Genomic DNA, 14411 nt, shown 5'->3' with positions numbered 1-14411 from the left:
GAGGCATTTTTTGACATAAACGGGACATGTAAACCCTTTAATTGTTAAACGACATAAGTAATAAGAACACGCATAACTTTGAAATGATTAATGAATAATCATTCACATGCAAATAAACCCCTCAATTACTCTTTGTATTTATTTCCCCCATATGTACATTTTCATAATTACTGTGTCTAACAGCAGCACAGTGAATTAAGACTGATACAAATCTACAGCTGTCGTAGAAAAAGAAAAGTAAACCACATCATAACACTTCATCTTTGACCTCTTTCTTGGAGCCACATTAAGAGTTGTGCAGGTGAGTGCATCCACCTCCTTCTGTAGTCCTAAATTGCTTGGAACAGTGTGCAATTCACATTTAAATAGGACTGTCAGTTGTGTGACTATGTGGAAGAACAATATGTTGCGACAACTGAAATCGATCTAATGTAAAGCTGTAGCTCAAAAGAAATGCGCACATGGGGAGCCTGGATAGCTCACCTGGTAGAGCGTGCACCCCATGTACAAAGGCTCAGTCCTTGTCGCAGCGGCTGCAGGTTCGACTCCGACCTGCAGCTCTTTGCTGCATGTCATTCCCCCTCTCTCTCTCCCCTTTCACAACTTCAGCTGTCCTATATAATAAATGTCCAAAATATTATCTTAAAAAAAAAAAATAAAATGAGCACATGAACAACAAGTGCGTGTGCAGTGGAACAATAAAAATACTGGTTTTTTTTACAGACCAGTGATGAATATATATATATATACAAATCAGAGCTCTTGTGAATCAGCGTTTGTACCACAATAGACAGAACTAACAAAGTAACCGTAAAGTTGTTATGTTGTTAATTTATAGTGGAATGAGATAGATGTGCTGATAAATACTAGTATGTCACAATATTATGTAGAGAACATAGAACTTAACACATTTAAAACCTTTAAAACTAAAAAATTAAACTGTGAAGGAATACTTTTTCAAATACTTCATGTATTTGACGGCTGCTTTCGAAAATGTCCTTAAACACATTTTGCAGATCAATGTCAATGTCATGTAATTTGGAAGTGGACAACATATCTTTATAACCAGTGCAAGAAGAGGATTAGATTTAGTCCGATATATGTAAATATATATATTTTTGTTTTTCCCTCACCTGGTTTTTATTTCTTTTCTTTCTCATTTCTCACACATTTGTGAGTCCTTTGGTCTTCCCGTTGCTTTTCTGAGTTAGTGTACAGTCTGTACTTGGATCTTAAAAGAGCGAAGCGCTGAGACTCTTGGGGGGGTAGGGGGGGGGGGTCAGCTGGGGCAGAAGGAGCAGTGGAGCCCCTGTGTCAAGTCAGTGACGGCACCCTCTCTCACTAGTTTTTGCAGGAGTTCCGTCTCTCTGTCCACGTTGTGGGTAGTCTCCTTCAGCATGGCCGTTATGCGCAGGTGGTCATAGTAGTGCAGTGGCGCCCCCTGTCGTGACAGGTTGTAGCTGAAGCCCGCCAGGCTCACCTCGTCACACAGCACACTGGCTAAGTTCAGTGCAGACATACCTATGGTAGGTACATTCTGATAAAAAAAAGAAAAGAAGAAAAAAGAAAAACAAAGAAAAACATTATTGTCGTCATTTTGTTTATTCGGTACTTCTTTCCCATTCTTGACTGTTCTGAACAGAAAACCGCCAGTAATAGTCTTACTTTCTGAAATCGTTCAGAAAATGTTGTTTCTTGTGTTTTATTACATTCCTGTAATAAAACAGGTCAAATTTAGAAAAAGGTGATACAACCACAATGTAACAAAGGCCATTGTATACACACGGTGTTGATCAGTTAAAAATACGCAAGTCATTCCCGCTGAGCATGGTTTATGCTAAACCTCAAGAGACAAATAGATTGATGATTGATCTTAATGTCATTCTTTTCATCCAATAATGAGCTTGGCCTTTAAATCTTCAACATGAATACAGAAGCTGTGAAGCAGGGAAGGGAATGTGACACATATGAGTTTTTAATTATAATGAGGACTACAAATGGTTATGCTGGTTTTGATTAGGGTCATAACTGCAAGATCCAAAACCAGAGGGAACAAACTGTAGCAGGTTGGACGGTTTTAGAATTAAGAAGGGTGCCATTCAGAGTCACAAACAATAAGGATAAAATAGAACGAACAAAAAAAGCTTTGTCGAACCACCAAAAACAATTGAGCAAATAATATATACGTCACCAAAAACCAGCACCGCAAATACAAATAGACACACACTTAAATCCCATTTCAATATGTGTATCAATCAAGCAAAGCAAAGCAATGTTGGTAGGTATGTGTGTTTTGATATTCTCTTTAATAAATGTTTTTTTTAATTATTTTGAACTGCTCTTTACTGTTGTAGAGCGTAAAGTGTAAAGTGTGTTGAATTGCCTTGTTGCTGAAATGTGCTATATAAATAAAGATGGCTTGCCGAAAGCTTAGTTCGATCGATTTTCGAAATTGTGACACCCCTACCCCCCTAGACACTGTTAACGTTTAAAAAGACAGAATGTAGTCTGTAGTTATTTATTTTGAATTCAAATCATTTAAAAAAAAAACAACTACAATACATTAAAGGGTTGACAGAATGCAAAACCGAGTTTACCTTGTCATAGTTGAATTACGACAGTTTGGTGGGTAAAAAGGACATACAGAGAACCTCAAAGTCCCATTTCCTCTTTCACCTCTTTCCTATGCAAAGCTCACAATTTGAAACTGCTGCTGAAAACAGGCTCGTCAGACTGTGTGGAGCTCCTCGTCTTACCAAATTTGCAATTAGCCAATTTTTGTAAAACGGCCCATATTTGAGCTTTATATAGTTGATTTTTCGCATAAAAAAGTCTCAGAAGTGAATTTAGTAACGAAATAGCAGACGAACAATGTATAACATTGCAGTGTCTGAAATATGAGACCTGCTGTCTCTTCTCCACTGTATGTGTATGTGCTTCGCTCAACCAATCAGCGTGCAGCTCATCTAAATATTCATGAGCATACCATATGTGGAAGAAAAGCTCTCGTTCCAAATAGAGCCATTCCACAGGGATGCATTACGCCCCATAGAATAGGGTGACCAGACGTCCCCGCTTTCTGGGGACAGTCCCCACTTTCGGTGACCTGTCCCCGGCTGGAGCTGTCCCCGGAAATGTCCCCGGTTTTCACTGTGACTGACAGACCCGAAATTGGAATAAAAGAAAGAAAACATTGACCAAACGCCCACCCTAAACGTGCATGTGCCTATATTTTATAATGCTAAAATTACTGTTTATTTACATGGAGTCTGGTGGGTTTAGCGAACTTTTTATGTTTAAAAAAAGGATCTTACTCTTTAACAGAAAGGTCGACCTCCTTAGAAATCCTTTCCATAATGTTGTTGGACACTTAAAATACTAATTTGAGCCTGTCAGTGGCAAAACGAGCACTTTTATGAACGTAAATACAAGCTGGACATTGTCCTATTGACTTACATTGTAGCTTGTTTCACCGTTTCCGACTGCAGCGATCTCGTTTAAAACTGGACCAATGTCAAAGGAAAATATTTCCCCAGCGTGAAGCAATAAAGCAAAAGCTGTCAGATAAATGTAGTGCAGTAAACATTACAATATTTCCCTCTGAGGTGTAGTGGAGTACAAGTATGAAGTAGCAGCAGGGGCGATTCTAGGATCAGACCTTTAGGGGGGCTCAGCCCCTAATGAGAATGTGACACGGATATAGTGCATGCAAAAGTGTTAATCTGCGCCATGAAATGACCAACTTCTTCACAACCGCACTCCTGCTCTCCCTCTGACAGATAGAGACTCAGCCAAAGGCGTGAGTCTGGCACAACCACCTCAACCAGAATCTAAGCTTTCCAATGATATTAGCGCCAGTTGCTGTGACAAATGGTTTGCGAGAAAATTAACATTGAACTTACATGAAATGTTATCATATTTGTATTCTGCATACATCTCTGCACACCCATTACTCTCTGTGAAATATCTCACAAACTCTTCACTCAACACATGCATCGGTACAACAAGCGGTTCCCGGGTAATCTGGTTTTGAAATTGCAACAAAATTTCTACATGGTCTCCAACTTTGGGCCAAAATTATAATGTATTCTCATGTAAATTATTTATGTCAGCACAGCCATTTTTGTAAATTGCTTAGCCAGTGTATCCCACCATAATGGTTACTATATTGCCAGATTCCAGACAATCCCACTTACTGATATATATCCCACTTACAAATATGAATATATATTTCTACTGCTATGCTTCCTAGTGACATTAATGCAAAAATATTAAGAAAAAACTGTTCCACCTGTGTGTGTGCATGGTTACAATTCTGAAGTGCAAAATAGTTCAGGCTACAGCACAAGTATTTCCATCCATAGATAAGAATAATCAAGTCTAACCTCTGAATTTCTTTTCAAAGTGCACCAGATTGATGCATTTAAACGTTAAAATAGACAACATTTTCTTACAGGGGAGCATGCCCATGGACCCCCCTAGGGGGCCCTGGGGCAGTGTCCCCGTTTTAAGTTTACAAAGATAAAAACATTACCTGTTTGGGAGTATTTACGCTTCTGAGCTGAAATTGTCCCCGGATTTTGTCTCAGAAATCTGGTCACCTTACCATAGAATAGCACCTGGGCCATTTTCAGCCCAACCAATGTTACATACCCTATTAGGAGACCTTAAGGAACAGTGTGAAATACCCTATATAATCATTCTATCACCCCTTTAAGAAATTCAAAAATGGGGTTGAAATTATGACTCTTGAATATATCCAGCTATTAACGGATGCATAGAGATATCAAAGCTATAGTGCGTAGTTTCTGTCTCCCCCCCCATGAGGAATTCTAAGTAATGACAACAACACTGCTGTTGCGTCCACATGACGCAAGCCTTTCAGGACTTCGTGCACCGCCCCCAACCCTCCATTTCCCCAGTGTGGGATTACTAAAGTCTATCTTATCTTATCTTGTTGCACGATCCAAATTTTCTTCAAAACTTGCCATTTTCAGCGTGTAGCTTGCTAGCTTGAAGTTTGTTGTTGTTTCCCGAAGCGAACAGAGTTAGACAACAGCAACACACAGACAGAGCGGAAGGCAATGCACATCCGGCGCATATTCATCCAGAACAGTGGTAATGTAGGACAATAGTTAGTAGACAAACGGTTCATTTACCAGGACATCCGGATGTCCCTCACTTTCCGCGTTCTTTATGTTTACTTTAATCGTCGCATCGAGCAACATTAACCGCAACCTCTGAGCAACGTTACACACTGGTAAGAGCAAATTATGCTTGACCAAGTATCCACGTATTTACAATGTAAATAGCTCTTAAATAGCACCTTACTGTATTCACACACTGCGTCCAGAGCTTAGCGCCGTCCAAGATGATTGTGATTGGTTTAAAGAAATGCAAACAACCCCTGACCGTTTTTTCTCGTATCCAGGAATGTATGCTCCTGTTGCCAGACCTTCCGCCGCAGCGCGGTGGAGATAGGTCTGGCAATGCAAGACTATGTAGGACACAACATTTTGATGGGTTTTCAATTAGGATGCCACAAATGTGTCCAAATAATTTTCCAACATATAACAATATGCAAGTGGGAACGACTGTATTTTCTAAGTTTGCATTGGGTTGATTCTATAGTCACTTTATCATCACTACTAGAACAGACATTAGAACAGCACATTACAACAGATTTATTCCCTAGTATTGGAAGAGTCTATTACCTGGTCGTTTCCCAACAGGCGTTTTCGGGGTGGAGGGTATTTCAGCAGGTCCAAAGCAGTCTCTCTGATGATTTCTGGGTTTAGAAGTCTGAACCTGTGGGGCTCAAGAGGGATTTGATCTGGAACCTTCTGCCAGAAGAAGAGCCAGTCCCACAGAGGCTGCAACACAAAGCACAGATGTGTTCTGACTCTGATCTTAAACAGTGCAAGCTTTAAAAAAGAAGAAAAGAAAGAGAAAGAAAAAAAGAAAGAAAAAAGTATATTTATGCATTTTAAAGGTCCTGATACAAAAATTTTTTCTCAACAGGGATGGCAATGCCACATAAGAGCCACTAGATAGCAGAAGGGTACTTTGGTAACAAGGGTTTGTGCTCCTCAGAATTTACGAGGTGCAATTGAATTAGGGCTGAACGATTTTTGAAAATAATCTAATTGCGATTTTTTTTCCCAAATATTGTGATTGCGATTCGATTATTTTTTAAGCTGTTTGTCTTCTGTATTATTCAACAGACAAACAATAAATCATTTTATAGTATGAACAACACACAATTACACACTAGACAGTTAAAGTAAAAATATAGTATATACATACACACACACACACACACACACACACACACACACACAACAGTGTATTTTTTTTTTTACAGTGCACAGAGAGGAGCTGCCTCCAGCCCCTCCCCCTCGTGAAGTTGCGTGCTGCCGAGTGCAGAGAGGCTATCGTTGCGTTAGCTAGTTGCTGGTGTTCTTGCCATGGGATTAACTGTACTAATAAAACTGTTGAAACACCGCGGCCACGCTGCTGTGAAAGCTCCCCGAACGTCATTTATCAGAGTCTGGTTGTTACCCCTCTCAGTGGCAGCTCCTCCACTCCATATCTTTATAACGGAGCTAACCGCTAACCGGAGCTAACGCTAATCAGAGCTAGCTAATAGTTGCCAACCGAGCCTTCAGTTCTGCGTGTCTGTATCCATTAACTGCACGTATGGACTCGAACCAGAATAAAACCCTTCATTTTACTACACATGACCCGCAGTGGAGACAGAGGAAGCGCTGCCACTGGCAGTGCACTCAGTGGTTCCTCTAAATTGTTCTTGTTTTTCTCATTTTTCTAAACAGATTTCAAATGATATTGTTGAATATCATGATTTTATGTTTTATATTGTTGAACTAATTTGAATTCCTAATGTACCAGTAATTCAATGCAACTTACAAATGCAAAACAACTGCTTTGAGATGTTTGACATCAACTTTCTTTTCGTTTTTGTCCGATTCATTTATCCATGATTTGATGACAAACTCAAATGTTTTGCTTGATATCTTATCAAGGGAAAACCTCTCGACTTCTCTCTCTCTCTCGAGATATATATATATATATATTAGGGCTGTCAATCGATTAAAAAAATTAATCTAATTAATTACAGACTGTGATTAATTTATCGAAATTAATCGCATACATAATTAACAGTGCCTGAACTGATACTTTTTAAGAAAGTAAAAAAAGAAAAGAAAACAAAGGGTACAGCTGGTGACATTAAAGAACGGCTTGTTTATTGCTAAGGCCATATGGTCAAAATTAAATGATTTAATAATAATGTATAACAATAACAGTAACTTATTTCACTAGTAAATTGCTGTTGAACGACAAAAAGGACATTTACAATAACTTCAAATGCACCACGAAGATGTAGTTTAGTAGTTTCATTGAACGCACCGTCTGTGTTGTTTTTCCGACGGCAGCTCGGCAGCTGCAGATTGTTACATCCCGCTGTTGAGTCACAGTCCTCTACAGTAAAACACAGTCAAACTTTACACCGTTCAGCGTTAGCTGTCAACATTGTAACCGTGTTTAATCCAGCTACTAGCTAGCGGTAGGCTAACGTTAGCTGCTGTCGAGTATAGTGTTAACTAGCTAGTGGTAGGCTAACGTTAGCTGCTGTTGAGTATAGTGTTAACTAGCGTCACATGCAGCGGTGTTTGTGTTGTCTGTATCGTCTTCAGAGCATCAGAGAGAAGCGCAGACATATCAGTGGCACCAGATTTCGGTAGCCAGGGTTGGCAGGAAGAAGATTTTTACAAGTAAGTGTTCCAGTTAATGATCCAGGCAGCACATTCTCGTCTCCCTCCTTCATTTTACAGTCCAATGGTGGCTAGAACGGCTCAGGGTCAAACGTCAATATGGACTGGATTAATCTGCGTTATTTTTTTTAACGCGTTAATTTCGATTAATTAATCTGAGAAAAAATAACGCGTTAAAAAAAAATAACGCAGATTAACGCAGATTAATCCATTCCATATTGACGTTTGACCCTGAGCCGTTCTAGCCACCATTTATTTTATATATATGCATACATATACACTGTATGTAGACATGTGTTATTGATTAAAATGACTCAAAGTAAAGTTCTTTCTATACACAACAAATTAAGTTTTGTTCAGTTATTCAGAACTAACGTTTGAATAAACTGAATCATTGGTAGATCTCTCATATTTGATCTTTAATAAGACCAGTTTTACACACACACACACACACATTTTTTATACATTTATATATTTTAGTTTACTCAATGTAAACTTTTATATATGTATTTTTTATGCATTTTCTCATCTTACTATTATTGAACTGTATTATCCTTGACGCTTTGGCAATGTTGTTTTCTTGACATTCATGCCAATAAAGCAATATGAATTTGAGCGAGAGCGAGAGCGAGAGCGAGAGCGAGAGCGAGAGCAAGAGAGAGATGTTGGCAAATCTTGACAGCATCGCATAGCAGGATGATGTTCTATATTTTCTCTCTCACTGTGGTTACAACGTACGTATTAAAGACCGCGAGCCTTGTGAAGCGTACCACTTCCTACGTTCTGTGCTTTGATGATAAGTAAATGCTGCATAGTAATGCCAGTAGTTGGAGTACTGAAGTACATTTAAAACTAAAAAACAGCGGTATGAAGTGGTTCCATAAGTCAAAGAATGACTATTTTGAGATGGTTTATGAGTTGCATCATATTGACATATACAGTATTGTGCAAGCAGCCAAGGTGTGAGCGATATAAGATCGTGCAACTGCAAAAACAAAATCTAAACAGGAAGTTCACACTACTCACCACAGTGAGCTTCTTCATCATAGCAGATATCCAGCTGATGTCCACACTTTTATACACCACAGCTACAAACACAGTGTCTGGGTCTGTGTCGATCCAGCGGCGCGGTGTTCCCTCTGGGTAACTCATCCTGATGCTGGTTCTGTTTCCGACGTCAACACTGAACTCTCCCAGAGGACCACTGTTTAACCTGAAGGAGGGAGACACAGGGAGTCATTGGCTCCCTTTGTTCGGTGAAGTACAGTGGGATGTGTCTGTGATGATATGTACCACGACGTGACACAAAACTCAAAATGTGATTATGAGGTCATATCATTGCGTTTGTGTTGCCAACCTGATGATGGTGTCAAAGCGGTTGATCAGTGGGCCCAGCTCCAGGCCTTTGAGAATGCCTCCATTTCCCATAACCACACAGCGGCGACACTTATCTGTCTTTTCAGGCAGTGGCGAGGAGTCTGAGTCTGGCAGCTTTAAAGGAATATTCACAGATAGAACCATTAGGTTTATGTTTCAAAAAGTGCTGTACTTACAAGAACATAAAGATGCAAATTAGCTTAAAGCTCTAGTGCGTAACTTTTTGATATTAATGAACGTCCGTTACATTCAAGCCATTGCCAAATGAGTTGCTACAAAGCTAATTGAGACTACACAACTATCTCTGGATTTCTCAGTATGGCTATGTTCAGAAGATTGTGGCGTCCGGTGACTTTCACGCGCAGAAACTCGAGTGATGAAAATGACCTTTTCTGAAGAGTCCATCATGTTTTTTTAATCCTCCGTGTCCTCCTTGAGCTACTAGCAACTGTGTAGAGGAGGGGGTGGGGGCTGTGCGCGATCACGGAAGGTTTGTAATGCTTGGCTGGACAAACTGTCCTTGTTGCACAATTGTTTAGCCTCCATTAACAAGTGGATGGCAGACAATTTTTTGCAACTAAATTCAGACAAAACTGAGGTGATGATCTTTGCCCCAGACAACATTACCCCTAAGATTAGGCAGGCCATTGGGGCTCTATCATTCTCTGACTGTACTGTTGTGCGAAATCTGGGCGTCATTTTTGACAAATCGATGTGTTTTAACAGTCATGTGAAATCTGTGGTTTGTTCCTGTTTTTTCCATCTCAGGAACATTGCTAAGATTAGATCTGTGGTTTCTAAAAAAGAGATAGAGATGCTTGTTCATGCTTTTATTTCTTCACGTTTGGATTATTGCAATGTACTGTACACTTGTTTGAACAAATCATCCATGGACAAATTGCAAGTTGTACAGAATGCAGCAGCAAGACTTTTATCTAAGACCAGCAGGAGATCGCACATTACTCCTATGCTTAAGGCACTTCATTGGCTACCGATTGGTTTTAGAGTACATTTTAAAATTGTAATCATTACCTATAGAGCCTTGCATGGCCAAGCTCCCTCTTACATCGTGGATCTATTGCACGCACACACTTCTGGATGCCCTCTGAGGTCTTCAAGCCAAGACCTTTTAACTGTTCCCAGAACTCGTTTTAAAACAAGAGGTGATCGTGGCTCCAAGGCTCTGGAACTCTCTCCCTTTAGCTTTGAGAGCCTTGGATTCTGTGGAAACTTTTACAAAACACCTAAAGACACAGCTTTTTAGACAAGCATTTAATTAGCCATATGGTTTTGTATTGTATTTTATGTGTTGTTGTTTGTTTTTTTTTATTTTATTTTTATTTTTTTTTACTGTAAAGCACTTTGTGACCCCTTTTGTCTGTGAGAGGTGCTATATAAATAAAGTTTACTTACTTATATCATGTAGATGCGCCGACAGTGTTGTTTTCATTATTTAGAATTCCTCATGGGGGCGACAGAAACTGCGCACTATAGCTTTAAGGTAACTATATGTAACTTTTAAATGTTTCTGAAACTGTGTAATGTTCCATCTGATGATAATAAATGACCTGTAACAGCAAACTGTGAAAAGAACGCTATTTTTATATAGTTTTTATTAATGCCTCTGCCCGGGTCCGAATTTTCCCGTGAAGTCACAAAATGATTTACGGCAGGTAGACGGCGCTACAGAGCACACATTCTGATGAGTCACAGATTCTGGCTGAACACTGGAAAAGTGTTTGTTTTTTAATGAGTATGCAGGTAAAAGGTAGCAGGAGATGTCATTATGTAGGCCTAATTGTATTTTAATGTTTTATTATTATATTTTTGTATTTTAGAAGTTATCTGTTGTAGTTATGGCTGATACTCGTTAACCCTCTCCTTGATTTCATGTTGTTTATGGAGAAGGAGAACCAGGAAATGAGTCGGGGGAAATACAACGCTACCAAGTGATTGATGATTTTTCGAGAGGTGCATCAGAGAGTATAGACGTAACAAGAGGAGAAACTCAATGGAACTGCAGCTCCGCCATCTTGGACTGAATGCAACACAACGTTCTATTGAGTTTAGCCTCTTGTTGCTTCTATACTCTTTGAGTACATGTCGGGCGGAATGCAACGCAAACAAAATATCATGTAATTATCGCGAGACTTTCGGTATAATATCGCGCAACATGATATCGCGATAACAATATTGAGTCGATATATCGTGCACCCCTAGGAAGGACTGAAATATTTAATGCTCATATGCAGCCTGTTATAAATACGTACTACACTACTACAGGCTTATGAATATGCAATGTCAATGCCACTATAAGCATGTGGTTGTTGTTACACGTTTTGTCCACTAGAGGGATTCCAACATCAGCCTGGCCTTGAAGGGGATCAACGTCATGGCGCATTGCATTTCTGGCACGCTGATCTCTGTTTACATTATTTTCCACCACGCACACAGCGACAAACACAAATCAACAGAGAACTCTGTAATGAAACATTATCTAACAAGTGTATTGAAGCGGCTCTGTTGTAAAGGCTAACGTTGTTCGGTTAGCACAATGACATGTTAGAAAGCACAGGCGAAAGGATTTGTCATAAACTGAGTAACACTAACAATAGTGTTAGTGACGATGCTAACGGCATTGATAACTAAGCCAAACAACGCCTCCCGTAACGTATTCTTCATCAGACGTGACATGAGAAGAGGGAGATTAGCTAACGTTAGCCAACCTATTTATTAAAAAAAAAAAAAAAAAATCACATTAGAATAGTTATTACAGCATTTGAATAGTATTGATTTTTTTTTTTACTATTCGACTTTCGGTTTTCGTTCCAACAGCCTTAGTATACACAAATATGTTCAAAATGTTTAAACCGGTTACACTTCTGGCCACATGCCAGGCGCTGAGGTAAGAGCAGGTACTTTGCCTTCACATGCTCGTTTCAATCCCTGCTCAGGCAAGGGTTTTATTAGTTGAACTGCACTCAAAACGAGCCCTTCCCATATTGTATTTTATTTCAGGTCACGCAATAACGTGGAGTATTCTGTTTAAAAACCCTGGGGGTCAGGTGTGGCGAGCCACACGTGAAGCCTCCTGAGTGTGACTCAAAAGAAAATCTCTCTCTCCCTCTTTCCCTCTCGCTCTCTCATACAATTTCAGTGAAATGTAATCCTGGCAGTTCCTAATTTAATTACCACAAATAGACATTAGACGTTATCTTTAAAGCTCCATTGTGTAATTTTTTGAGTTGATTCTTAGCAAAAACCCCTTTGTTCTTTCACAAATAAGTGCTCATTCATGTGTAATTACTTCCACCAACTAATCAAAGTATTGTGGGATGGGAGAAGATTACTTGCCACTGCGGGCAGATTTGGATTGCGCCTATTCTCGTGGACATGTAATGGAGTCGCCATAGAAGTCAAAAAGAGAATTAAAACAACAACGTGACAGGCAAAGCAACAAGACCAAAGTTAATATTGGAGTGGCTTTTCCAAGATGGAAAGAGCTCATAAAGCCTGGTTCACACGGCAGGATAATTAGGCCGATTTTAGCCCCGATTCACCCCTTCCGACAATCTTAAGGATGCTCTGATTATCGTAAAATAATCTGATCAGATATTCCTGCCGTGTGTGGTGTGTTAAGACTGCTCTCGTCTGCTCGGAAGGATGTCGGGACCGCTCCGATCTCAAATCGGGGATATCCAACATGTTGGATTGTTTTGGCCCGATTTCTCCTCGTGTGTAGTGTCCCCCGGGGACAAACGAGCACGCAGCCTGTGGACTGTGGCGTGTAGCCAATCAGAAAGCGAGGTGACGAGGCGGCGAGGAAAGCACCGGGAAACAAAATCAAAACAGCCGGTGGCATGGCGCACCAGAAAGTCCGGTGGACGTCGGAAATAAGTATAGCAAGTATAGTCCATGCTCGCGTTGTCTCCACTTCTTTGACCATTGCCTTTTCTTTTGATAACGTTTTTTTTTGGTTAAAAACAAACTACAAATTATCGCCACCATAGACATATATAGAGCCACTGCATCCTCTTCGTCCGCCATGATTGTTTACTCTGAAGTCACGTTTGATCTCGAGGGATTTTGCGAGATTTCCCGTCTGACCTGGGAATGCTCGGGAGTGAAATCGGTTCGTGTGTGATGTGTTGATTTTGCCGTGTGCTACGCACCACAAACTGTACGACCAAAACTGTTAGACCCGTGATTTTTTATCACCGTGTGTACCCCACACACGGTGATAAAAAATCACGGATTGGATAATCGGCCGACAATTTTAAAATCGTCCCGTGTGAACCAGGCTTAAGGAGCAACCTTGTGAATCGGAATCGATGCAGAAAATCATTGACGCTACCCAGCCCTAGAAAGAGGTTGCGCTCACCAACTTCAGCAGGTCCTCTACATTGCCCCGAAGACTTCTGAAGCCAAATGGCGGTGGATACAGGAAGAGGTCGTCAGCGAGCGGAACGTCCTTCCACAGGAAGGGCTGGGTCATGTGACTGGAAGCAGGAAGTCGGGCTAACAAGCGATTCCTGGCGCTGCCGGGACGACACTGACTCTTCAAAACTCTGTGCACGTGCTCGTGCACCTGCTGCGAGGGAAAAACAGGTTGTGAATACACAATGTCAGCGTCATTATAATTACAGTGTGCCATAGTTCAGAAACTGTTTCACAACAATCTCATCTTAAAAGGCAGAACGAGAAGGATCTGTCACCAGCGGGTGAAAGCCAATCCCAGATTCACTATCGCTTCGGAACAAGCTTTGTTCAATTTGCATTTTAGTCTCTTGTGTTTGAGTCTCTTATTGATTTTTTTGTTGGCGCGGTCTCCCACTTTCGCAGCTTCCTTTTGGCTGAGTGCTTCCGTTCTAGCACCTGGTCGCTTTGTTTTTTTTAAAGAAGTTGATGCCCGGAAACGTCCCAAACACAGCCCGTTAAGAAAATACAGGCAGAGGGCAGGGTTTCTGCAGATACAGACACCGCCACACACTTTTAGAGGGATGATTGAGTATGTTTGCATACACACTTATATTACCTCATTATTCCGAATTTGATACAGGTCGTGTAAACAGCATATTATGTTTGGATAGTCCGAATTGTGTGGCACAATATGCGCAAACATTGCAACGCCGACCCTGCTGTGTTTCAACTGCTCCTTGTCATGCCTCATGATCACCTGTCCCTCATTGTCCTTTAGTCTTGGTGTTCTCTTGTTTCAGGGTCTGATTGCCAGCTTTTGTT

The 14411-nt window shown here is 40.5% G+C and overlaps 1 protein-coding gene across 2 annotated transcripts in view; it reads right to left on the bottom strand.

Annotated features, from left to right (window-relative positions):
* Positions 1-1143: 1143 nt before the first annotated feature.
* The window catches only part of st3gal5 (ST3 beta-galactoside alpha-2,3-sialyltransferase 5), a 42403-nt gene continuing 29135 nt past the window's right edge, over positions 1144-14411 (bottom strand). Inside the window, exons 3-7 of one of the 2 annotated variants that reach the window (XM_031280153.2) lie at positions 13552-13761; positions 9151-9284; positions 8820-9006; positions 5715-5873; positions 1144-1537 (exon numbers count right to left, since the gene is read on the bottom strand). In XM_031280153.2, the coding sequence (XP_031136013.1) occupies positions 1280-1537; positions 5715-5873; positions 8820-9006; positions 9151-9284; positions 13552-13761 (948 nt within the window). In that variant the 3' untranslated portion in view covers positions 1144-1279. The remainder of the gene's footprint in view (positions 1538-5714; positions 5874-8819; positions 9007-9150; positions 9285-13551; positions 13762-14411) is intronic. The other variant, XM_031280154.2, reaches the window with a different exon arrangement.

This window comes from Sander lucioperca, chromosome 1 (genome assembly GCF_008315115.2).
Source record: "Sander lucioperca isolate FBNREF2018 chromosome 1, SLUC_FBN_1.2, whole genome shotgun sequence".
NCBI lineage: Eukaryota > Metazoa > Chordata > Actinopteri > Perciformes > Percidae > Sander > Sander lucioperca.
Note: the sequence above shows the minus strand (reverse complement) of the source record. Positions and strands in the feature narration are given on the sequence as shown.